Source organism: Osmerus mordax, chromosome 12, assembly GCF_038355195.1.
Source record: "Osmerus mordax isolate fOsmMor3 chromosome 12, fOsmMor3.pri, whole genome shotgun sequence".
NCBI classification, from domain to species: Eukaryota; Metazoa; Chordata; class Actinopteri; order Osmeriformes; family Osmeridae; genus Osmerus; species Osmerus mordax.
In genome coordinates this window covers 8,726,355-8,754,193 of record NC_090061.1, presented here as the reverse complement: position 1 = coordinate 8,754,193, position 27,839 = coordinate 8,726,355, and the positions used below count along the sequence as shown (strand labels likewise).

Sequence of the window (27,839 nt, the reverse complement as noted above, 5' to 3'; positions counted from 1 at the left end):
TACAGTAAATCATGATTGAAGGTTATACATGTTTGAGACCATTTTCTTCACACATTATTAAGATGGCATAGCACTTTGTTCTGTGGGCTATTCTTTAATTTTTATGCTGAGATTTTACCTTAGTAACTCTAAGAATCAATGTAAGAAGAGTTCGAATCCGACTCTGCTTAGGTAATACAACGTTTGAAAAATGCTAGTTGGACAAAGCATGGGTATTTAATTGTCCCGCTAAGGTTATTTAAAACAAGGATTGATAAGAATGATTAAGTCAGTTTGTAACTCACACATACAATCTGACTGTATTTCCATAAATAGCACAAGAGAAGGTAAGACATAATTTGATTAACTGACAATAACTGTGTGCATATTATTATAAAATGTGTAATGCCTAAGATGCTTAAAGTGAAAATACTTTTTGCGATGACACCCTATGAATAAGAAAAAACAGGTGGTAACGACTGTTCCTACGTCATAGTTGTTGCTTTTCATCGGATTCACTCAATATGAATAGTCTGCTTAAGCATATAACTGTATCCTACATCCACACAAACCCGCAATAATTCAACTTTGTATAATCTTTACCGTGGTTTTAATGGTAACAAACAAAAATCAATTTTACGTTGCAATTTACCTACGACTATATTTCAGATCCCCTTACCAAAAACACTGCAAACATTAACTGTGTCCCTGCATATCATGGCACCAAATTGTAAGGAATCAAGAGACCCTTGCTATTTAAAATATAGGCTATTGCCTGCCTCAATAAGACTTCTGGGCCTATAACACTTTTGAGCAATCGAAACAAAATTCATAGTATATTGATTCAATATTTTAAACGTTAATGATAATCATTAAATTATCCCGCAAGGCACGCTGTTGCTACTTATGGCATTTAGTCAAATCAAAATGTATTTGTAGGCATAGCCCTTTTTTCAAGCAATGTCACAGAGGGCTTCACATACGCCCATAGAACTTTCCCTCAGACAATATAGTCCTACATATACCCTACATATTTTGACACTCCATAACAGAATGAATCGGTAAATGATGTAATACAAAAATGAAATTCTGTTTTTTCTCGCTACGTTTTGAGTAAACGCCATGCATTTACAGGTGTGCTTTGCAGACAGAGCAGCTCCTTCTGGTGAACCCTTCACAATGGGTTTATAAATGAATAGAAGCTCCTGAAGTGTTCTCCACATATAGTCCGGAAAAGGGCCTCTTTTCACAAGTAAGCGATGCACCACTTTAGCATTTAAGTCCGGTGTAAAAAAAAAAAAAAGATGAGGCCCTCTCTACCCATGTAAACACGGACCTATGCATTGTGTAAATTACGTGGATTAGCCCCCCTCTTTGTTGCGAGAACATTGGACTTCAGCGTACACACAGGGGCTGAATCAACCCTCCACAAAAGCCATTTGGCCTTCCACTGTCTCACTGACAAATTTAAGGAAGTGTTGCATCCGTTGAACAACATTTCAGTTGGAAGTTGTAGTTTAAAAAATAAAAAACAAGACTTGATTATAATTGAACGAGTGAAATGAACTATTCGAAACACATCTCATCTCAGGGCAATTCATGTTTTGAGATTCTCAGAAAAATCGGAATGTATAGGACTTTACAAATACTAAAGGCCTAAATTAAATGTAGACTGGCAATGGCGCATTTATTACATCATAAAAATGAGCATCTATGGTCTACGTTCAATTTATTTTTAGAACATGGGTGGTGGTCTAATTAAAAATCCTAATTCTGATCCATAAAAGGATAATTGAATATGCAAAATTATGTGTGTGTGTGTGAGAGAGAGAGAGAGAGAGAGAGAGAGAGAGAGAGAGAGAGAGAGAGAGAGAGAGAGAGAGAGAGAGAGAGAGAGAGAGAGAGAGAGAGAGAGTGAGAGAGAGAGAGAGAGAGAGAGAGAGAGAGAGAGAGAGAGAGAGAGAGAGAGATAATGAAATAAATTATATTTCCGATTCTGGTTTAGGCTATAGCCTTAATAATTGCATTATTTGACTGATAATGTAATTGTCTGGTGCCTTAATGAGGTCATGTCCACACAGTTATCATAGTTTGCCAACGTACATTGAATTCTATGCATGTATTGACTCATACTTAGCTGTAAGGGTTGCAATCTATATCTAAGGATATGGATAACATTTATTTGGTTTAATGTCCAAGGTCCCCTGCACATGTATGGCACATTTAGTCGATATAACAACATTTGCAGTATAGCTTTGTAATGGTCCAATAAAAGAAGATTGTGAAATATGGACTTGTTAAGTAATTTCTATATTAAACATGTTTTTTCCATTAGAAATGTTGTTTGCTGTTTCTATCAAACGTTGTTGCCACCTGTAGGCTATTACAATTGTTTGGAAAAGAGAAACTTTAGTTTTATAATTTCAGATGAAAAATGACCCACGAACAAATCCTTTTACTGTAGGTTAGGCTAAACTGCATTTGGACTGTTCGACGATTTGGGTCTAGATGTTGTATCCCTTCTTCAAGGCTATTGAAAATGTATTTAAAAAGTTTAACTATTAGCCTGGCATTATTTAGCCTAATTAAACGTTAAAAAGTTATTCGTTTTATCGAATATGCGTCTGCAGATCGAGACTCCTAGTTTCATTGTCCTCCGTAGTAATTGAGATCTAACGGTTGGCAGAAAATTACTGAAATGTAAGTCTATGAAAAATTAACTTGTGATAGGAAATCACAATTAGTAAGAAGTATGTCTAATAAATTACTCATTACTTCATCTTATCGTTTTAAATAGGTTATTTGAAATAGCTCAAAGTAGCCTACCGAGGTGTAAGTTTTCCAAACTATAAAAAAAGGTTTTTACTAGGCTTTATAAAATAGTGTATTAAAATTAATTCACTAGCCTGTAAGTTCTTAACTGTTCAGTTTATGCGGGTTTCGGGTGTTCACTGTCATTCACGAGTTTTGTCAAACATTATTGAATTATGTTGTTGTTTCTTTGACCCTTTTACCATTGTGTAGACTACGCTACATGACACCAATAATTAATTAGTCTATTTATTGAGTTTCCCTATACAATTTAGTTCAAGAGTTATAGGCTGTAAGCTACTGATTCGGCGTTTCGTCGCCTAATGTCTTGACATACAAAGCCACAAATGTAAAACAACATGAAATATTAACGAAAAACATTTTTTTTAAGTTTTAAAGCATTGTATTAAATTCGTGATTGCGTAATAATTCAACAGGTGAGCCTCCAATACACATAGTCGACTATTAATGTTGTTATAGGGCCACTACAACTTCAGGATGAATAAATCCTTAGGCCTATAATGTGTGCACATTTCACACGTCTCAAGCGAGACGTGTGAAATGTGTATTTTTAATGGTCCATGAACGAAATTGTGTTTAGCCTATCAGAAACAAACATTGAAAATACATGTTTCGAGTATCAGTTCTCTTTTTTATGCATTCCAACCAGTGCAACGTAATTAGGCTTTTTTGTTGCCTTGTGATGGATCAGGCCCAGCCTATCTATGAAGGCTAGCCTACATTATGAAGCCAAGGTCAAGAATCTCCGGGAAAATATTTTTTCTTTACTGCCTAACTGAAAAACCCGTTTGACTTTTGAAGAGAGATTAAATTAGTTAACAAGCTAAGGCCTTACTCACAGACTTGAATGAGTGGCAGTAAAGGGACCGTAATCATTGGAAAACGTCGGCCATGTGGTTCTGACTGCGGTCTAATTGAAAGCACAATTGTAATCTATTTTCTTTACGTAGGCCTTTACAAATGTTTTTGTGTAGACGTGAAGTGTCTGTCTTAGTCCATTTATGAATTCAGCCGAAAGTTAGGCCATCAACCATTTGCCTACAGCCCAAATGTTGTACTGGTGCGCAGCCAGGTAAGTTAATTTAATTAGCAGCCCTAGCTAAACGGACGGAAACCTTCATTACCTTCATTTCTCCCTATCCTCACTAAGAATTATGAGACGTAAGCACAATTTTGGTATTGACAAAGTATGGTATTTATAAGAAAGGCTTTATGTTGCCCCACCCAAGCGAGTCCTTGCATGTAATTCACGTGCAACCATTTGTCATTACATTTAATAGACAGAATTACTACAATAATAACAAGCTAATGACATTCGGAAATAAAAACGGTAACAATTATATCTATATAATATATGTATATGCATATATTATACATGTAAATATTGTAGTATTTAGTATTTAGAAGTATTTAATTGTATTTATAGTTCTGCATACATGAACTTTAGCAAACTACAGTGAATATATCTTGACTTTATGCTGTGGATGTTAACCTATGAATATCTGAACACAGATGTCCCAACATTTTCAGTTTCGGAGCAATGCATGAGAATACATGAGCATGCATCTGTTTGAAAAACAAATTCCTGTATCTCATCACACCAAATATGCTCTAGGTGTGACAGTTACACATCCACAGTTAATTTGAAGTCTGTTTGAAGTAAAGCATCATTTTATTGATATGTTACTGTGTGTGTGTGCGTGTGTTGTGTAGGCTATGAAGAACACCAGACCATGAGATCTGCCAAGACATGGATCCTTCTGTCCTGTAATTACAGAGAATCATCATCATTATCCTGCTTCTTAAATTAATGGTACACAGATGTTTGAGATAAATTAATGGTACACAGAAAATGCTGCACTATCAGAATGACAGTGCTGCGTAAACAAGGCATAATCAAAGTGCCCACACAATAAACCCAATATAATGTTCGGTATAATGCACATAACTTTTTGCGGTGGTAACAAAACAAAATGTCAATCCAAGCCATTATCTTTCCACAATAGGGAGACAACATAGCACATGTATGATGCAGCCAGCCAGAAGAACACTGTGAAAGCACACCTATTCATCTTAGACAACCCAACACAACAGGAAGTTGTGAAAGTCAAGCTGTAAGGGAAAAATGGATTGGACAAGCGCCGTATGACAAAAGTAAAGGAGAGATGAAAAGAGAATAATAGCCTTGGGGAGTGCAGGTAAACTTTGACACTAAATGTAGAGAAAAAAGGACTCCTTCATTGTGGTGAGTAAAGGACAGAGAAACAGTTGTCCACTGCAGAAAAAAGCCAGATGACAGTTTGATTGAGGTGGGAGGAAGGGTTGTATTGACGGTTATACCCCAGACAGAAGAACAGCCCTGTATTAGATGTGACAGACAACAGTGAGAGCATCCCAGTGGAATTCAGAGTCTGAAAGGAAGGTGACAATGAATTTCCATTATATTATAGTTAATAATAGTAATAATAATGAGTAATAATTACATGCATTATTATGCGTAATTAACTTTCATAGCAGGTGATTACATGGACTTTTCTGGAACTTGGTCAAAACTACAAGGGGGCTGGTTGTGACAGCATGACCTTCAGTATGATGAGGTGTAGATTGAAGTCTACTCATACCCTGACTGTGAAATCACACTGTGTAAAGGAGAGATGGGCAAGACCACTCAATATTGGATATTGGAGGTGAGCAGGAGGAGGGGTGAGGGCCAGTGGGTGTCAGGTGGGAGACATAGAAAAGACTGCCCGGCAACAGACCAGACGAGTAAGGTACGAAGGTTTCCATGATGTCTTTGTTACACGTATTATTTACTTATTATTTGACATATTTTCCCGTGTGAGTGAATGTGTGTGTTTCTGTGCCCGAGTGTTCATGCCCATGTGTGTTGTCTGCAGCCCATTAGTGGAGTTTAACCCCTGTGTTCAGGGACTCACATCCCTTGAACACGCCAGCCTCCATTCTTTCTTTTGCACGTAACATTTTACTCTATTCTCTCCCCCCCTCCTTCACTTTTGTCCTAAGAGGGCAATTAAGGAGACAAACGTTTTCCCCCAGATTAGCTGGCTGCCAGCTTTGCATACTAATGCAATGCCAAGTGGTTACAAATAGTGAGTGCTCTAATTACCGGCACTGTTTTCAATCAGAAATTGCTCAAATTCCCAGGATGAGGTCTCCATGGCTGGATAGAAAAAAAAATCCACCTGAGAGAGGAGAAAGACAATCATCTTTGTGTGTGTATCTGAGTGTGCAGGCAAGTATCCACACTGTTGTGTGTAGGATAATGTATTTATGTGTGTGCTAAAAATGATTACTCCTTGTAAGTCACCCTGTGTCGAACTAAAAACGTGTTGTGAGTGTGTTCATGTGAGTGCACATGGGTGTGCACACATTGTCTGTTTTCACGGGTAAACGTGTAAATGAGCTCTTATGCCTTTTTGTGTTGCAGAGTTGGGAACAGCCTTCTCCATCACACCCCACTCCCCCACCCCCTCCCAACAACACAGGAAACACGGCCCTCCAGTCCGCCTCCTCAGCATTTAGCACCACAATTATCCCCTTTCGCAGGTGGGCTTTGTTAATATAGACCATATACCACACGCTTGCCATTTAGCGATGAGCTTGATGCAACACGTTGTGTCTGGATGGGAAATTTGATGTAATTGTGTTGCTGTGATCATCTGTACACGCCCATGAATGGGCTGTCTCATTAATGGTGCCATTTCTATTGAGGCAAATTAGAAAGGAGAAGTGTTTGATTGGACAGGGTTTAGTAAGATCTCAGAAAACAACAATGATAACGTAGCTAAAATCAAACAAAATAGGGGAAATGAAGAAGGGCTTTGCCATCAGGATGCATTGACCCATACATTGGGGTTGGGTCAGAGGAGGTGAGGGAGGATGGTATGACAGGAGGACAAGGGAGAGATACTCCCTACCCCTCCTGTGGCCATGAGCTGACAGACCACAGTGACAAGGACTCACTCCCTGGGTGCGAGAGTGGGTCACCCTGTAGGACACACACCCTGGCCCCTTCCACTGGCCTTAGCTGACCTTTAGCTCTGAGGGAGCTAATGGAGCCCTGGCCTCTGATCAATGCACTGAGAGGCTGGCCTCCCAGTCCCTGCCCTTTCCCTGGCCGGAGGATGGACAGACTTGGCCAAGGGACGCCCCGTGGGGTCATCGACCCGGCCACTCTACCATCCTGTGGGGGGGCAGCTGTGCCAGCGGGCTCTGGGATGCCATGCTGCCCTGCCACCAAGGAAGGACAGCCAACGTGTCTGGCGCTGGAAAGTCTGAAGAGTCTGGTTTTATACAGTACTGTATGCTATGATTTTGTGGTCAACCCTTAGACTGCCTTATCTCTATTCTCTATAATTACCAATAAGACCGGCATTCTCAAATGCTGTGTCCATGACCCGTTTTGTAAGAGATTGACTGTGGTATAATTATAGATTTTCATACTGTATGTCATGTTTGGGCGGGGGAGTTGATTTACATTTCCTGTGTTTTCAGGGCTTTAACTCCAGCTGTAACTGTGAAGATTCTTCTCTGTCTTCAGTGCTTTGGGTTTGAGATGGGCCCGGCATGTGGGGCTTTGAGACACACTAGGCAGCCCAGATGGTACACCACTGTACCTTTCATCAGACTACCCCCTCACATCCTTCCCACAAGGCACTGGAGAAAATAAACAAATTACACTCAAAAATCGATTGTATCTTCTTTTAATGGGAAACACTTCTATTCAAACATCTAGAAGCACTTCACGAAGAGAGAGACATCAGAGCAAAAAACACATACAAAGATTAAACAGACGATTCTTTTTATTGTTATGAACAGTAATGTGATATCCCAGTCCCCTGCTACCCTCTTTCAGGATCTCCTATTCTCACAACTCCTTCATTAGATCCAACAGAAGGCAATGAGCAGGGAAATAAAGGGGAATATATACTGTATTGGCATCCATTTGTTTATGTATATATTGTATACTGGATGTATACACAGAGAGAGAAGGGGGGTGGATGAGGGACTAAGCAAACTGTATTGTAGATTCAATTCATTTTTATATGAATAACTTGTCCACGCGCATCAACACTTTGCATCAAATCCCTCTCCCGGAAATGTAAAACGATATCCAAAACAATTTGGGTAAGGGGACACATAAAGATGTCATGCAGTGAGAGTTGGGAAGCTATTGGACTTTACAGTATAGTGTGTCATAATTACTGTGCAGTTACACTGTACATACGGAGAAGCATAAGCCCTCACTAACCAAGTGGGAATATGGGTCAATCTGAGCCGTGCATGTCTGGACTGTGATGGGCTCAACTTGCCCGGCGTCTCTTATCAAGACCCAAGGCTGATGCGGGCACGAGTGAGACTAATTGAAAAGCTCCTTATGTCTTCTTCCTCTGATATAAATGGATTGTGCAGTCTTTGCCTGTATGATTTGGCCCAATGTTTACGCAATGGGATTTTACACTGGAGTGGCAGGAGAGGACCTCTATGAATTTCACAACCCCCTCCACCCAGTCCCACCCAGTCGAACCCCGTCCCAACCCTACTGCACAGAGACAATCCAGGCAGGCCTCCACATAACATTATTACATGGCAATGAACCTGCTCGAATGTAAACAACGGCAAATGCATGCAGTATTCAGACTGATCATCTAGGATGAAGGTCTTGGTGCGAACAGTATGAAGGGGGAGGGGGGGCATGCCCTTGATCAGAGCCCTCATAAGGGGTGAGGATGTAGGGGGGAGGGTTAGGGATGGTAGGGATGGGCAGGGATGTGGGCAGGCGTGTGGATCCTCGGCAGGCTGTGGCAGACTCTCCAGCCTCCTGGTAGGATTTGTTGGAATGTGCGAGGAGGATTTTAGCACCACGCGAGCCCCGCCAGAGTGCCGCAGACTTCATGCCATCTGTCTCAGCCTCCGTCCTCTCCATGCCAAACTCATCAGACCTTTTTCCCCCTCCTCTCCCTCCATATCTTCTCTCTTTTCATCCCTGTTCACAAGAGTAGGGGACATACTGGGATCTGCAAACACATTGAAGGGAAATAATGGCAGGGCTCGATAGATAGCAGTCAGATAAATCTGTGTTCATTAATATGGATGTATGGAGCTCATGTACAGATTGTCCTTGTGGACATATGCAATATGTCTATGTGTTACCTAGTAGGAGAGACAGATGCAGGAGGAAGAAACACTGTTGTAACAGCTTTTATTAAAAAACTAAAGCATGTTGTATCTCTCTAAAATTGCTTGAAGTGCAAACCGTGTTTACTATCTAGTGAAACCCAATAAAAAAAATTAATGAACGATGCTATGTCTGTGTATCTTTTAGTATTCACTGAAGTGAGTAAATGAGGATGGCCTGTGGGTTTCTCTTATCCCTGAATGGAGACTGCTTGACTAACCATGCAGGGGAACCAGGCGGACACATATGAAGAGTATGCTTTGCAGATAAGACACATTCCAAGCAATCACTCAATCCTTTCCATGTTGGGGGATCAGGATTCAGTTGGTATTATTAAATCAAAAACAGATCCCTTCATCAAATGGACATGGAAGTGTGTGGTGGTCTGATGGGCCTGACCCCTCACCTTCCCTCCCCATGTGGGCTGCAAGGGAGGGGGGTCCAGGGAGATCACACGGAGGGCCTGGTCCCATGTCCGCAGCCTGTTCATGGAGGTTGTGGGGGCAGCAGGGGGGCGGTATGGGGGCTGGAAATGTACCCCCTCGTCCTAAAGAGAGCACCAGGTGTCAGGACGTGGGCAGGGGGCTTTTGATGCTGACCCCGGGGCCCCTGGGTCTCTGGGCTGTCATGGCCTCAGTCATTGATCCAGTCAGGGATGGCAGGGAGGGGAGCCAGGTGCCCCTGGAGCAGCCGGGGAGGGAGCTCCGTTCTGGGCAGACAGGACAGGAGTCAGTCTGCAGGGCTGGGCCCCTCTGGTCCAAGTCACGCCACTGTTCAGACGCCCAGTGTCAACTGGCTGCTCTGTAGTAGACAAGGCGATGTGCCGACATTGGCAACAGTCTGGTGGCGATTTCTCTCGTAGCTCAGAGTCTTTGAGCGGAGAAAGCTTCAGCTGTAGTGATGCAGTGATTTGTTTTATTTAGCTTATGGATGCCAATTGGAGCTGTTATGGGATGTCACTGCAAAGAACATAGCATAAAGACATTGTAAACATTGGTTAGTGACAGAGTATGAAACATCCCAACAAGAAATAACGGGATGTATTGAGATATCATTGTCAGAGGTGACAGAGAATGCTCAATTAGGATATTGCTCAGGGGTAATTGAACATGTGTTTTTGGGTGCATTTGAGTAAAATACTATGTTGAAATCACATTGACAATTGTAAGTGAGAAACCAGCGAGACAAATTGGAGTGCTCTCTCATGTTCAGGAAACGAGCATTCTGCCATAGCCTCAGTCATTCACATTGAGCAGATGTGGTGGAATAGCTGGAATGACACAGTCCCTAGAAACCAGCAACCAGCTCCAACAAGCCATTTGTATCTAGGCCAAGCTTGGAGGAGGGTTAGTGTTATCAGTGTCTTAGCGCCCAGCCCTCTGTATCTGTAAGATGTTTACTGCACACACATACACACACGCACACACACACACACACATACATGCAGACACAGATACACACGTACATGCACACACAGCCAAAAGACAGGGACTCTAATCCTGACACTTCCCCCTGGGACTTGGATGTGAAAGCAGGGCACTTCGAACGGATGGATGGGAGAAGAAATTAAGATGTGTCTGATTTCAGCGGCAGCCAATAGCAGAGCAGCCCCCTGTACCAGCAGCTCTCTGATAGGTTCTCTCCTCTCCCTTCATTTCTGAGTCCATATTATTCTCTGTAATCACACACATACACACAGGCCCTCTTCAAAACAAGAGTAGGTAGGCATGGATATGGAAGGAAGGAAGAGAGAGAGAGAGATAGAAATAGAGAGAGGGGGAATAGAGGAGAGAGAGAGGTGTGGGGAGAGAAAGGATAAAGAGAGAAAGGGACAGAGAGGGGAGCCAGGTTTGGGTTGTTGCAGTAGCTGCAGCGTCAGAAGGAGCCAGTATGTCATTATTAATAAAGCATTTTAAAAAGTGAGCACATCAAAGCTTACAGGGTCCATGCTATCATACATGAAAGTAACATACTATGGCTTAATGTCTCCTAAGGCATGGTATGGTGACTCTGCTTTGATTTGAAATGCATTGTGTGGCGAATGGATTTGTGTGAGTGGAGACAGGAAGTGTGGCGTGGGTGCAGACCATAATTTAAAATCCTGACCTCCAAGGATTCTTCAAAGCATCGGTGAGTGAGGATATTTAGTGCTTACTGATGTGAAGGAGACCCTGGCCCTACTTAGATGAACAAACATACACACAGCACATCCAGTGATTTGGAAGATGAACAACGACAACAAATGTTGCAAGCAAAATTCTCCTCAGTTCACTGCTTCTCATTTGATCACACAGCAGCTTCTTTCTATTTTCAATACCTGGGGAAAAGTTGCATTTTGTGACCATTTTCTTCTTTGCCCCTGTCAGTCATGATTTCTGCACTTGGTTTTATTGAGTATGCTCCTGTGCAGCAGTGAAACATCTTTATTCTCTCATTCTCTCTATTTCTGTCTCTCTCTTTCTCTCCATCCCTCACTGTTTTCCTTTCTTTACTCTCTCTCTCTTTCTCTCTCTGTGCCCCAGACACCAGGCAATTATCCTAATCTACCTTCCTCCCCGGGTCCTGCTCCTGCTCCTGCAGCACGCTGGCCTGGACCACCTCCGTGGCTTCATTATCAGTGCTGTGAGTGACTAATGGCTTGGCTGTCTCGCAGCGCAGGCAGGCTGGTATATAGAGAGACAGAGGGATTGAGGCAGAGAGAGAGACAGAGAGAGAGAGAGAGAGAGAGAGAGAGAGAGAGAGAGAGAGAGAGAGAGAGAGAGAGAGAGAGAGAGAGAGAGAGAGAGAGAGAGAGAGAGAGAGAGAGAGAAAGAGGGATTGAGGCAGAGAGAAAGGGAGTGGAGAGGGAGGGGTTGTGAGGAAAGACTTGAGGGAGGAGTAGTGGAGCGGGAGGAGGGGGACGGGGGAGTAGAGAAGGAGATACAACACTGAATGGAGGCGGCACTGAAGGTTAATGTCTCAATCGCTTAGGACAATACCACAGAGTCAGTTAGCTTTAGCTTTTCAGAGGTTACCCTCAAATAGCGTAAGGATGAGGCTGTCATATTAGGTACAATGTCAAAGAGGAATTTCTTTGGAGTGCATATTTGGTCTGAGTGTGGGTGTATATGTGTATGTGTGTCACAGGACAGAGCAATCCTGGGATGGGTGTGTTATGTTAGTAAAAGGTCATATTTGGTGAATGGGTTGTGATTGTACCACACGTACGTACCACAACACACTCTCACCTTACCACTTGGAAACAACATGCCATGGATATTACAGAAGGACTGGGGGTGGAAATACAGTTTCACTTCTTTTTTTCTCTCTCTGACAAACGACACCCTTGACAGTTGGAAAAATGTTGGGGTCTCTGAACAGATTTCTCAGTTACAAAAATAAAATGTGTGGATTTAGACAAAGACAGACATTTTAAATCCTACTTTTGAACCCCAATGAGAGCACTGACAAATGCCACCCCACCCCCACTCCTTCTGTACAATTGTTTTTTGTGCTCTCTTCACAAATGTCATATAGTCAAAAGGCGAGATTCCTATATAGCACAAACATGCATGGAGCGATTCCAAGACAATCATTTATGGCAGAAGAACACAGATTGAGCGGATCCTAACACGTGTCTTTGCTTCTGCACAAACATACAGAAATATAAGATAGGTGACAGTCCAGGATTTTATGTTGTAGTTTAAATTAATGCAAATGTAAATGTAAATCTTTGCCAAAATTACAATATATACACATAACAATTGTGTTAAACTCCCTCAGGGATGTGACACCATGTACACTGTCAGATAAGTTGGAATACACTGTTTAAAGAGAGATCTGACACACACAAAAAATTGGAGACTATTTGTTCAACCACAAACAATGAGACAGTGTTAAAACAGCAACAATACTGTGTTAGGGAGCAGCCTGCGTCAATACACCCCACTGGGATGCATGTACCCCTACAACACACAACCTGCTTTAGCAGGCCTCTGCAGTGGACGGAAACATCAATTACACTAAATTACAGCAAAACAATGAGGAACACATCCATTTGTTTAATCTCTTGAGCGCTTTCTGATGAAAACAGGGCACCAGAGTGAGAACATTCTATAGCCCTGAGTTATTACCCTATCTCTCCTCCTCCATCTTTATACATACAGCAAGAGTGTGCTATTTATATTACACTCCCCAGGACCTACTTCGAAAGCATTATTACTCGGCAAGCATCAACTTAAAAAAAAAGAAAAATTCCATTGCGTCCCACTTTTGGGTTGTAGAATTCTAAATAGAAGGCCTCTGTGGACACCCCATGACCCTGAAAATCCACAACAGCTTGGCGGTTTGTCTAGTGAGCTCCAGGCAACCTCTGTTTCCTAGGCGAGAATACAGTAGGTTCAGCTCCATTCATGCACACACAGAAAACTATACACGCTTGTGTGACAACGAAAACACACACATGTGACCATAAAAGAACTGAAGCCACAATCCTAGGACACAGGCCTCTAAATTCTGTATTAGTTCTGCTTTGAAGAGAAGACATTAACAATGGAGAACATCCCCATGACTTTGTTTGGACACTCACTCTTTCCAAACAGCAAAACCACAAATGGCAGTCTACTAAATGTCTTCCCTGCTAACTCCAGTAACTATGCACCAAAACAAAATGCCAAACTTCAACCAAACACTGTAATGTTTCAATGAGCAGCTTTGCCATGGTAGATTATTAAAAGGAGGGGTGGAGGGGGCGGAGGGGGCTCTATGCTGGGGACAGATGAAGATTTGGCTGTTCCAGAGAGCTTTTGGGGAGGGGGTTCAGAGTAAATGAAAGACAAATGCGAGTAGTGCCCACTCAGCTATTTTCCCAGTCAAGATCAAAGGCACCGCCGGACCGGCCGCTCCGCGGGAAACTTGAAATGGGCCCTGCCTTTGTTTGCTGTTGCTAGGAGACCTGCAGACAGCTGAAAGTGTCTGCAGAGGGGTGCAACATCAAAAACATTTCCAATATAAATTTTTAAGACTGCTGTGTAGACGAGTCCCAGCCTTGCAATTTACAAAGGACACTAGCAAATAAAGAACCCAACAAATAACGATGTTTGTCCGTGTGTTGATCATGGACAACATTGAGGTTTTGCTTGATTTTACAAAAAAGTTTACAAAGCAAGGTTGTTACAAGCAGTGTTCTACTGGCACACTTAGAGACACATAACACTGCTTGTGTGTAGAGGAAACCAACTACACTTCCCTTGCAGTGCAATCTTGTGGCATATTTCAACGAAGGTGCCATAAAAAAACACACTGAAACAACAAGGCCTCAAACACGTTGTACCACATTGTTAATTTAACGGTTCACAAACGAAGCACAAATATAGTTTTGATATTTATAGGGCAGAGGTTCACCTTAAAAAGCAAAGCTAATTACAACATTATTATCTTTTAATAGGCCCCATGATAGTGAGGGGGCCCGGGCATGTGGCTCTGAGAGCTCATTTGTTATCATTAGCCCAACACTCAAATAATTTCCAAACCTGCTGTGCAAGAAATAATCAGTGGGCCCTTGATATTTGCAGTCTCCAAGAGACTTTAACTACACTGATGGCCAGATGCACAGTCCTGTGCTCCAGCAACATTAGTGATATTTGTAATCTTTGTCTCTGTTTGACCATATGCTGCATAAATTATTCAACCTGCCTAAAATAACCTGACTTTATCGAGAACTATTAATAAATTCCCAAAGATTCACATTGTTGTCTGTTTTATTGTGTAATAAGCCCAGCTAACAAAAAACGTAACTGAGACAATTGTTCCCTCAAGGTTTTAGAGAGGAACTGAATGTCACAGCCTGTTCGGGACAGTACATTCATAATGTTCTCCTAAGGTCTTTCAGAGGTACTGAATGTCGCCTTTTTGGGACATTATAGGTACATTATAGGTACATTCATAACCTGTGAATGGGGAACAATGTACCTATAATTTCCCACAGACTGTGACATTCAGTAACTCTGTAAGACCTTAAAAATGTCTTGTAGATTTCTTGTACATCATGACACTTTGTGAAAACGTTATTTTAGGTAATCCTTACTTAAAGTACCAGTTGGGGATCTAATCGTGAGTAGAGGCCTACGTTCAGACAACTTTTATAACGTTACTAAATAACGTCATTAGGACATTTAGAGGTCCCCACATTTGTACGTCCTGAATAGTCTTGGGACATAACTTTCGTCAGTTGATACCACTGGTAAGTAACCATGCCTTTGTGGAGACTAAAATAACATTGAGGTAATGTCCTGGAGTGTATTAGCTGGGAGAATATAACCCATAACAATTAACAATAAGTTTGTACTTGTATATTGCGTTTTCTATGTTTTACTTATTGTGTTTTATGAGAAAAATAAGACCAGATATAACCCCACTACTTATCCATAACAAGTGCTTCTACGACGCAATACTTTAAGTAATTAAGTAGCCTAAATTTGCAACATTTAACGGGGATATATTATCACATTATTGTACCTACATCACAGCGTGGCTCTAACGGTTTTAAACTCGAATTGACGTTTATTTTGTCTAGTTTTTCAGATCAATGATGAATAAATAGCCTCTAAGCCAAGCTTTATAAATCCCTGCCTCATCCTGTATTGCATAACGTCTGTTGCAGTCACTTGTCCCGAATGACCTTACATTACCTGCGACGGGACAGGGAAGTCTGAAAGACACGTTTATCTCCTGCCTAAATATCCAACGTAGAACTACAGGCTAGTTGTCAAAGTTTAATATCCAAGTAAAACGACTTGACCTTAAATTGATAAAAATGTAGGGCTATGTAGTGTTAATTATATTTGAAGTTACATCTTTTCAGCGCTATCTGCATTTTTGAAAGCGGCATCTTCCATTTCTGTCTTTGAATCGAGCCCCACCGCTCCACCCGTGCTTGGTGTGTAACTATTGACAAAATGAGTTAAGTAGATATATAAGTGAAGCCTATGGTTCTGCACTGTACCTAGTGGAACACATGAACAGCAATCGCCACGAGAGTGACCTTCACGTCTGCAACGATTAAGATTAGAATCGTGTTGCGTCTGCCTGTTGTTTTCACAAAGTGGAGCCAACTGGCACGGTGCTGGCGTCCACTCCCGGCTCCCAGTCTGCCGTGGCGACAATGACAACCAGATACCGCATGGCGTGCAAAGATGACAAAAATACTTGCACGCCAAGGGATTGCTGGAACTTCCAGACAAACATCACGCGACCAATTGTTTGAGTCTATAATCTGCTCTTTAGTGGAGAAAATGTGTTATTGAGTTAATGGTCAATTAGGCTAGTCCATTTTTTTCCTTTTCAGTGCGCTTACGGATTTTTGGAATTGTCGTTTAGTTTATCAATAGTTTTACTATTAAGTCTGCAATAAACATAACGAAGTTTTAGCCTGTCCCGTTTAATTTCTCTTTCACTGTCTCTTTCGAAGCTTAGACATTAGGCTATCTATACTAGGCTGGGCTAGTGTAGATAGGCTAGGCTGTTATACCTAGTATGTTGTCAAGCCTAAATGTAGGCTATTCAGCAAATTCCTCATTCTTTCAAATGATAGTGCCACAAAGCCTACGCATTGCAAACTTCCTGTCCTATAACGAGGTCCAATTTTAGAACATGTATAGAGTCGTAGTAAAACTTCAGTAGTGTCAAAATCGGAATGTACCTTGAGTTTACTTTGCATCTCGAAAACAACATCAAAGCAGGCGCTATAGTCCCAGCCCTTTTCCCTCAATGGGTTGGAGAGAGAGGGAGACAGAGAGAGAGAGAGAGAGAGAGAGAGAGAGAGAGGGAGAGACAGAGAGAGAGAGAGAGAGAGAGAGAGAGAGAGAGAGAGAGAGAGAGAGAGAGAGAGAGAGAGAGAGAGAGAGAGAGAGAGAGAGAGAGAGAGAGCTGGGGGGGCGGGGGTAGACTACCTCTAGTGGCTTCATACAGGGACCCACCCCTGCGTGACATCACTCGGAGAGCATAGTAACCTAGAGCGGTGTTCAAACCGTGCATCAGCAGTCTAACCACAAATAACCGCCTATCTACCTTCAATGAGATCACATCCCTTCAGGTTAACGAAAATATGTAATTAAATAACATAAGATGAACAGAACGAAAGCGCAACACGCTGATGTTCTCGTGAGCCTGAATGGGACCACCATTCAATTTGTTGATAGAGGTAATAGCGGCTACTAAGTAAGCTACTAAGTAGCCTACGCCTACTCCAATTGAATATTTTGTGCAAGTAGAAGTTTAATGTAAATAATTCAATAGCATTGCAGCGTAGCCGACCCATAGCCCACCTATATTGTAGGCCTTTTCCCGCCCGGTTGTCTAAATGGTCTGACATTCGATCGACCGTTCAGTCGTTATAATGACTAAAATACAAGTTGTACACAACCTATAAAAACAACAACCTGTAGGAAAGGAACATTTCATGTGCATGAATACAAATACGTTTACCTTCGTATAGCAGGAAAAAAAGGCCTGAAGGCTACACAACAAAATCATGTCACAGATTTTTCTACAACTAAAAGATGAAGAGTATAAGCAAAATGCAGGCTGTTTTCTCAAAAACATTATGCAAACAAGTTCACCACTCTGACACACACCTGTACACCGATGGAGGCGCATAGGCTCAACTGGACCTCTATTCAGTGTAATCAGGTAAACAATGTTACGGCATGCATCAGTGATTTGTGTTTCAAAATACGAAATACAAAATGTTCAATTACAGACGTGTTTATAACCATTTTCACTGTGTCAATGATGCACGGACTTTATACCAAATGCGTATTGCCCACTGCTGTGAATGTCCGATGGAAATGCACGAGACCATGCACAGCCCTATAGCCTACGTCATTGCTAGTAGTGGAAGAAACACCATTTTCAATAGAAGACACAGATATTGAAATTGTATGTCTTACAATTGTATTTGGGCTATTGGCAATATCAGGCTATACTCAAGGCTTTCCTATAACAAGTAACGCCTGCCTAATGTTTCAAATGCGTCACTAAATGTCTTTATCAGTGCCCTCGGCCACAGAACGGTGAACAGGCGGAGGTTTCAACAAGTCAGTAAAAGTTATCCTTCCTCCCGCCCTTGGCGCTAATAGTTCACCTCTCTTTTTGGATGACTGTTGCCTGAACTCGGTACCCCCGTGGTGACAATAAAATGCCTCGGTTACTAGGACTTGCATAAAAGGCTGGCAGTTTATAACTTTGCGAAGCAAAGGTATAGCCTAGCCAGTGTAAAGGGAAAAAGATTTAGTAAGGGTGAGAGATTGGAATTCTTCTGTCTGAGGTCAGGGGGGCAAAGTTACGTTTTACAAGCCCCTAAGGGTGTATGAGGGAACCGTTGACATAAGCTACAGCTGACAGTTACATCCCTTTAAATAGACTTTTGCTATTTCCAAAGACATATTTTTGTCATTGATCAATACGTCCATCAGTCATCTATTTAAGTTTATAATCATTTTCCTGATAAGGACCAGACACATGAAGAGGGTCTAGTTAATAAAAACATTATCAATTTGACAAATGCATGCGGTTGGGGAATATTACGATGCTCTTGTTTAGGCCTTTCAACGCCCTTACAGAAAATAACTGATGACTGATGCAGAATCATCATGAAGAAAATGAATAAAAGTAGGCAATTCATGAAAGCATCTTTTCAGTTTTCGAAAGAACTGTTATTGGTGAGGATTTGATGTGAGATTCCTTTCACTCTCAGGGTATTATAAAGCGTAAAGACTTTCAGACAAGAAGGGCGAGGCTGACGTCACAGTCCAAGAGTCACCCGCCGTGTGTTAGGCGTCTCCAAGTAAAGACTTATCTTTAAAAAAAAACTCTGGACTGACAATGTGGGTGGACAGGGCGTGAAACTACTATCATCATCAGTTTTGAATGAAAGAAAGAAAACATATCTTCAACAAAAAGGGAGGCTCATTCCAATTCAGCTGCGTTGTTAGGACAACGAGAACCATCCCTCAGATGATTCGTTCCACTTCAAAAGAATTTACTTTCCGCGGTGAAAACGTCCCCCTTTTGTGTCCTTACACAGGGTTTTCACAACCCAAAAGAAGAATCGTATGTTTAGTCAGTCTGTTTATTTTTTCTTCTGTTCACACTACAATTGTATTAAATAAATAGAAGACTGGTCACAATGGCCTTAGAAGCCCATAAACGTGTTCAACCATAGACAGAAAGGTGGATTCAGAGTCTGCGTAAAAGATTAACGAAACATGACCTCAATACTACAAAAGGTGTAAGATGGGATATGTTACTGAAATGAAGCCGCCAATTTCTAAAGTTGCTCTTGCAGGCTTTCACTGAAGCAAATAATGTGCCACACTTGAGAAAGTTTAAAGATGGTGTAGGCTATGTTGTTGAGAAGCACTTTTTGTCATATTTTGCCCGAAATAAACTTGAAGGTTTGATGGTAATATGAAGTCAATCCGACATCTGTGGGCAACGCAGGACTGTAGTAAACATGACAAATCATTAAGACGGTTGGAGATGATTGGATGGGCTACCTGTCTGTGTACCTACCGATCTGCGCGCACTCTGCCCCTGCACTCAATGCGTGTTACTGTAGTTTTCAACTAGGCTATAGGCAGAGGTATTCTAAACAACCAAGCTAGAGGCACAATAATGGCGGAAAAGGCAAACTCCAGTTCCAGATTTCACAGTTAAAAGACGAAAGTAGTGAGTAGGCCTACTAACGTTAGCCATGTTTATGTTCATTACGATAGTGTCCTGTGTGTTCTTACATGTGAATGCGACATGGGGTAATTTGTGAGAAAATATCTCTCTCCTGGCCTAATTAGACTCTCTCAGCAGGTATGTAGTCAGGCTACACGTTCATGTGTTTTGTGGGAGTGGTTTGAAGGGAGGGGTGGGATATTATGGTTTGATTCGTTTGGAATAGAAGCTAAAATATCTAGCTTCGCAAACCTGCCTACACCACCTTTAATGAAGTACCTCTCTACTGTGTGGTTTCGAAAAAAATACAAAAATAGTAACCCCGTGCAAAACAGCGTTTGTCAGTGGCGAGGTTGCGATGTAGCAGTATAAAACGATAATAGCCTTGGTCTAAGTCCCCGTCTTCTTTGATAAAGATTTTCAAAACAAATTGGACGTCTTTTCGTTGTAGGCTCCTCACTACTGAGAACTAGCAGGTTCATTATACCAACACAATCATATGATATACACTTCCATGCATAAAACTTTTCAATACATGTATTGGAAAATACTGAAATAAACATGCTATCCTGTCAAAAACAAATGTGTTCAACAAAACATACTCATTTCTAACTCAAAACTCAAGAGCAGTAACTCAATTGTGCAGTGCCTCCTAAAACCTAAAAAGAGTACCCTCTACTGCATAGCAAGGCTGTTGGTTGTTCCACATTCCCTTCAGTTCCTTATGATGAGAGTGAGCATATTTGGTGAATCTCTTTAGCATAGCTTGCTTTTGACTGGTCACCACAACTACAGTTTTAAATCTGTCTATCATGCATGCATATCACATAGCATCAGTAAGCCTACAGTGTACCTTGTATATCAGTAATACAGTGTATTTGATAGCTGCATCAATACCAGTAGAGTACGTCTGGTGTTTGGAGCAGAGCTGGTGGCTCTGGAGCAGAGCTGGTGGCTCTGGAGCATCCCTGTACTCTCCACGATCAGTGATGACTCTCCTTGTGACCTATATTAATATGCTCAGTGGAAAGTGAAGCCTCTCGGCACAGGACACACCAGGACAAGTCCTTTAATGTTGGGAACTGTCAAAGCTTTGATTTGTGATTGATGAGTAAGGGCTGTGCAACAACAGAGCCATCCAGCCAACTAGCTAGTCCCTCTCCACAGCTGTGTGCACCTAGATGGGTTAGAGCTACTGCCAATTCATCCACCTCACTGGGCTGTAAGTTATACGTATGGAATAATATCCTGGATAAATAGGTGACTGTCGAGAACTGTAGTAAGATAAAGGGGCTGCCTTTTGTCATCCGAGACATAAACTGTTGTAGCAAATTTCTGGCATTAGAGTCCAGCATAAATACGAGTATTTTACATTGTTAAAGAGGGATGCTTTGATCATCGTCCTCTATCTGCACTTGGTATGCAGTCCAGACAATTGCATTAAATTATACTCACAAGGCTGGGTAAGGGTTAAAGGGCTAAAAGGTTAAGTGCTGAACCAACAGCAACGCGGTCATAGATGGGAAAGCAGTACCTTGCGGACATGCTGTACAATGTTTACTAGGGATCTGGGGAGAATCCAAGATCAAAGACAGAGACCAACTCAAAAAGTAAATAAAATTACGATTTAACCTAATGCAAATAAGAAAGTAGGAATGACTATCACATTATATTTTCCTTTCCTATTAAACAAGGAAGAGACAACTTGAAAAAGGACACATTCTTGACTCAAGTGCAACTAATTGCGTCTTTCATCTATCCAATTAAAGGCAGAATATTAATCCAAGTAGTTTATTTCTTGTTTTGATAACTCATCACGTGCTATAGCCTTTTAATCAGCACACAAATGTGAGCATTGCATATTAATTTATGCACTCAGGGATGAGCGTCATGCTATTTACTCTCTGATTTTGATCATCCTTTCTTTCTGTGTAGGATTCCTCTTGGGCTTCTCCCAGGACTAATTGACGTCTGGAAGGAAGTAATTTTCCAGGATGTGGTGGCAAAGCTAAGAGCTAAGTGCTAACTCTTTCGATCTGTTTCAATTTAGGTGTGTATATGTGTGTGTTTTGGGGTTGGTGTGGAGGGGGCTGGGAGGGGGTTGTTAAATGGTGTTGAGGATAAATCGGATGTTAATGTTCGTGAGGGGGACCTTTCCAGACAAACACCAGGAAAGGTGCCATCTCATGTTGTCATGTGTGATTTGTGTGATACGCCTTCGCCATAACTCTACCTTGAGCTGGGGAATGTGAGTAAAGTCAGCACCGTCAGCTGAATTCCCCTGGTTTCTCTGTGATGAAATAACCCAGTTCCATGAGGTAATCGCAGCCCTCACCCAGTCCCAAATGAGATGCTAATGTTTTCATTTGGGGGAATACAGGAACACACAGCACATTTAACCAGCTTCTAGAAGGAGGGTAATACAGTACTTCAAATATAACTAATAATAGTGTATCCATTGTCTGTCTTGACTCAGAATATCATATTATGTACTTCAAATATGAGATCAAAAATATGGGTCAACGGGTATTCTGTGGTATAAGAGAGAACAAAAACAGTATGAAGGGGAAAAACAAAGAGTAAAATATGCACTGCTGACTGCAGATCTAAGGAATGTGGTAGCTATTAAGGAAATTATTTGGGGAGAGTAACGGCACAGAACATTAATTAACAGAGTTGGTTTTTAACTGATTGAAAGGGAATATGTCCACACTCATGCACGCAGGCCTAATTATTTCCAACCCTTACTTGTCTAAATAGGCTTTGTAAACAAAACATCCAGTGACTTCAGATGTTCAAAGGAAAGGCTAAAGAAGTCAAAGCAATCACATGCCACAATGTTATATCCAGTGACTTTACAGTAGGCAAACATATACATCTTTCTAGTGAATAATAAAAAGCGTTTACATAATTACGTCAACGACATCTCTTAGCCTCTGGCGTCATGTTCATACTATATGTGCATTAACGACAGCCCATGCTGGTTCCCCACTTACTGTGCTTTCCTTTTAATTTGTTATAAAAAAAATTCTGTTTTCTTTTGTAGAAATATTTTTTAAACTAACCATAAGTTCTGTATTTCAAAAGACACATGCAGCCAGGAGTAGTGAACAGTAGTAACAGTGCCATTGTAATCAGCTGAAAGGTGGGCCCTGAAGAATACAGTTTTTTAGTGCTCGGCTTATTGGCATTATGCATGGTTCCACTGAGACATTACTAATGAACACATCAAAACATATTGAGTCGACATACATTGTCTTTTGGAGATTAGCCTGATCCAACATACAAGCACAACATTAAATTAGTAATATTAATGCACAAGCTTGCATTTATGTTGTAATAAAGTGAAGCATGTGTGCTAAAAATGCAACACCTGTATGACCTGTATTACATTTAGTCATTTAGCAGACACTCTTATCCAGAGCGCCTTACAGTAATTACAGGGACATTCCCCCGAGGCAAGTAGGGTGAAGTGCCTTGCCCAAGGACACAACGTCATTTTGCACAGCCAGGAATCGAACCGGCAACCTTCTGATTACTAGCCCAATTCCCTAACCGCTCAGCCACCTGACTCCCTAGGGGTATTAAGTGCACCTTAAGGTTACAGAGTACAGATATTAAACCTTGTGATTGTACAACACAATCCTTCATGTGACTTTTGAAGTAATCAAGACATAGTTTTGCAGTTACCTGATATCTGTCAAGCCAAAGGCCAAAGCAAAAAAGAAAAAATGACATTGCACTGTTTACACATCGTTTTTTGGAGGGAAAAATAATATTTGTGGGGCCTCTCTCTGGGTGATTGCATAATTCTGTTTTACATAACTGGGAGAATAACATGTGTGACATCCACAACAGTGGCCATGCAGGTTTATGGTAATGAACAAGATATGGGTGTGGAGCCGGGGATGATTGCTAATTATCTCAGCTATATCCCACTCTAATAAAGGGCTCAAGGAACTCTATGAAATACTCTGTTCTTTGATGAGGATGGAGTTTTGATCCTTGGTCCAATCAATCCATCTAAAACATGGGATTACTCCTGGGAGCTCAGAAAGAGATAGTCTTATCTGTCTTGGTCATTTTTAAGAGTCACTGGTACAGGACATCTGTACTGACTTCACAGATTTAAAAAGTCTGAAACAGTCATGATACGCGAAGCTGGGCGATCAGCTGGCCACATGACTCTGAGCCAGAGGCTCAGAGTTAGGGACAATAAGGCTGATGTGTGACACCCGTATGGACCATTGGCGCTTGTTTTTGATCTTCAGGGCTCAGGAGAGTCAACACACTGTAGATCACATTACCATATCATAGCACATGGTCAATAGGAGGTTAGGCTATCTTATTGATCGTGAAAAAGATGAAGGGACAGTCCACTACCTTCCTCTTCCCACTCTTAAATCCACTACCTGGGTTCCTCAAAGGCACACTGGTGTGTGCTTCCCCTCTCCCATGCCCCTGGTGCTCCCTGCCATGTGGCTACTGATATGCAGAGGCCATCAAAAACTCCCAAACTTCTGAAGAAACAAAATGACACAAGATCGCATTGCTAGTTGCTGCAGCTTGCTAGTGTGTACTATGTGTGGACATCATGCTGGCTCATCATTGGCTTGGACAAATAGAAGAACTGACTACAGTTTAAAGGCTGTGTTTTAAACCACTTAGCCCTGCTTCAGTGTCTGTACCTCTAAACTTCCCTGCCCTGGCCCTACACTGTAGGGTCAGCACCACACCAAATCCCATTTGTCCCAAGCACTAATGTCACGGCCTTAAAGCAACATATCATGGTGGGGGAGAAAGCTGGCTCCAACTGTAATTGAAATGGCCCAGGGGGATTTCCTTGGTTCTGGTTGGGTCTTCATCACCCCATCCCTCCACCCGACATCCATCACTCTAGCGCTGGACCCTGAGGTGTTCTTGTAATGTGGAGAGGTTAACAGCGAGATCGCCATACATTCGACCCACTTACTGCTTCCCGAAGCACACCTTTGCGGACCCCCTGCACCTGTACATACAGTATGACACGAGCAGAAAAACTGCATATGCCGTCATGTCAAGTATATGTATTCATTTAGCTGCCATGTGCCAAGTAGCATTAGCTTGAGAGCACCAACTCAGACACGCTCAGCAAATGGATGGACTTCAGTGGGGATGTGATCAGAAACGCCTTTCTTCCTTCAGATGTGGAGTTCACAGGCTTGATTACACAGCCCCCTCGCGACGTATCCTACTACAGATAAAATTAAACACCCGCGATTACATACCGCTTTGAAATACCCTGGACCACAATCAATGTGATCACCCCTTTTTTATAACATAAAATCGTCCTCAAAAGATGGAGATGAATTCATAGAAAAACTATTCAAGTGATATATCTCAACAAGCATTCAATGTTACTAATGAAATGTGACGTGTTGAGAGACAGCAAAGACAACAGGCACTCAGGGGTCTCCTGGTTCTATCTTGGTCATATGTAAGAGACTCAGCTCTAAGGGCATTTTGATCAAAGGCTGCATAGCATTCTTTTACAAGTGCTCAAAATGCATTCTGTTGAATGTAAATCATTAAGTATCAATATTAAAAAGTAACGTATCATTTCTAACAGATCGAATGCGATGAGGCAGCAAGAGAGAAGAAGCTAATATATCTACTCTATAGCGTGCTGTTTTGAGCATATCCATCTGGCTCTCCATGTACATGAAAGCTGCCAGTTGCCCTTGCCAAGAAGTGGAGGACAGTAAGGGAGCCATCCTAGTTGATCTCTGATGACTCAGATCTGAATGGAAGATCAGAAGAAAGGGGGAAAAAGTTGGGGTCACCCCCCTGAAAGGATGGCAAAGTCCCTTGCGGGTACTGGGCTTGCAAGACTTTGCCCCATCTTCAATCGCTCCAACACCCCACCACAGAAAAACGTAGAGAAGTGGATTTTGAATGACAAACACAAAGGATTCACTTTGCGTTGCCCTTTTGCAACACACGGAGCCACAACTATGGACCTCCTCTCTGCGAGTCTCCTGTTGACTTGTTGTTGCATCCTGCCATGAAATATCCATTGTAAGTCTCGTAGGCAACCTCCTGTGCTGATTGGCTCAGAGAAGACCTTTAAAGTCTCCATGGCTTCCCAAAGACTGGCAACTGTCAGAAACAGCTCTTATGTAAGGCATGGATAATGAATGAAAAAAGATGGATATGTTTTGGGGAACCATCCACAGGGGTAAAGTGGAATGCATCAAAAGAGCAAAATGCATTAGATACTGCGATGGGCGTGGTCTTCTTCCCCTCCATGCTGCCTCAACGCTGCTTCTACGATATCCCTTTTTTCGGGGGAAACCTGGACTTGCAACAATAGTAGTCAGAATCAGAGAGCTGGGTGTTTGAGGGGCTTGGGCTTAAGTTGACAGTGGAGCCCCAGTTGGGGAGTGTGAATAGAGGGCTGTTTTAATAAGGCTTGGTACCAGCTGAGCTACACAGGGGGCTGGCACCACCACTGACACCAAAACACTGCACTGCAGATGAAGATGAGAGAGAAATCGGAGGGATCAGTCTGACCATGTCATAAGATCAGAACACGGTTGCTTTCTGCTCTCCGAATTTCTGCTTCGCCATTCGCCAAATCCTCCAAATGATTCCGCTCCTGTTTAACTGTAATTGTTGCATTGTCTTACATAAGAGACCTTCCACTGGCTGCCGCGGTTTTAGAAAGCGCATTGATAAGCAAAGTGTAACAGATTACCTTGTGAATGTTCTAAAGAAATGTCACGTGACTCAGTGATACACTTCTTGAGTAATATTTCCCACTGACTCTAGCGTTTCATCTCTTTGACAGGCGGATTACGTATTGTACAACCTAACCTTTACAATCAACGTCCCTGCCTTTCCACAACCACCCTCATTACACATTGTTAGCATCAGAGTTGCATGTGTGCCAAGCCCCTGAGACACTCACTTGCTCTATTTGGAAAGGGAATGAGAGTGAAAATGAATGAAACAACTGGTGACAGAGCAGAGAGCTGCTGCATCCAGTTTACTGTGTGGAACTGTCATTTTTTGTGGGCAGGAGGCAAAGACCAAAAATACAGTAGATGGGAACAAATAAGCGGAGCCTGCTGTATGATTGGGGAGAATAAAGTGGAGGACACCTACCTGCCAAGAAACCACACTGAAGAGAAGGCACAGATTAGGGGGCCAGTGTGAAGGAGTCATGGAGGGTGAAGTTAGCTGAGAGGAGAGACAGATGAGAGAGAGGAATGAGAGGAGGTGGCAAAAAAGAGGGGGTATGCAAGGGATGGATGAAAAGAAAGCGAGTTGGGGGGTAACAACACTACTGGCTTGACCTGGGGAGGATGGAAAAAAACAGGGATCCAATTAAAATCACACTTGGTTGGCCTCACTCCCCCCTTACCACGCTGACGCAGACACGGACCGGCGCTGGTGTAACCACGCCGACGCAGCCACGCACCGGCGCTGGTGTAACCACAGACCAGCGCTGGTGTAACCACGCCGATGCAGCCACGCACCGGCTCTGGTGTAACCACGCACCGGCGCTGGTGTAACCACGCCGACGCAGCCACGCACTGGCGCTGGTGTAACCACGCCGGCTGTAGGTTGAGTAGAACGGTAGGGAGTGGACACACATCAACGCTTAAACAGGAAGTGTAACAATGATGAGGTGATGCAGCCCATCTACAGCCCTGTTGCGACAAAGCAGACCACCCTCCGGTGCACTGATGGAACCTTTCCGTACATCCCGGTATGGTGTCACAGAGAACTGGGCACTATATACAGGCCAAACGAGCAGTGATTCAGTGGATGGTCATACGAACGCGAAAAAGAGCTCTACGTATGCATCCCAAAACCGCTGTTAATTCTTGTTGCTAGGCAGAGTGCACACGAGTAAAAATGGCGGACATTAAACAGCAAACTGGGAGGAGGGCCCATCATCCAGTAGAGGTTGTGATTAGCGGGGGGAGGGAAGGGTGTGGTTGAGCTTGGTGGTTATGGAATATTGCCATTGCTTTGTCAGTGAAAAGAATATAGAGCTGAATATGTATGTGCTTTCTGTATAGATTAATTGTGGGTATTAGTGACGAGAAAAATCTCATTTCAGGGTATTCCGTTCTGG

The 27,839-nt window shown here is 42.3% G+C and overlaps 1 protein-coding gene across 1 annotated transcript in view; it reads right to left on the bottom strand.

Annotated features, from left to right (window-relative positions):
• LOC136954547 (proline-rich proteoglycan 2-like) overlaps positions 1–27,463 on the bottom strand; it is a 68,598-nt gene extending 41,135 nt beyond the window's left edge. Inside the window, exons 1-5 of the mRNA XM_067248171.1 lie at positions 27,452–27,463; positions 27,120–27,315; positions 11,558–11,673; positions 9,417–9,557; positions 8,532–8,653 (exon numbers count right to left, since the gene is read on the bottom strand). Coding sequence (XP_067104272.1) covers positions 8,532–8,653; positions 9,417–9,557; positions 11,558–11,673; positions 27,120–27,315; positions 27,452–27,463 — 587 coding nt within the window. The remainder of the gene's footprint in view (positions 1–8,531; positions 8,654–9,416; positions 9,558–11,557; positions 11,674–27,119; positions 27,316–27,451) is intronic.
• Between the last annotated feature and the right edge of the window lie 376 nt (positions 27,464–27,839).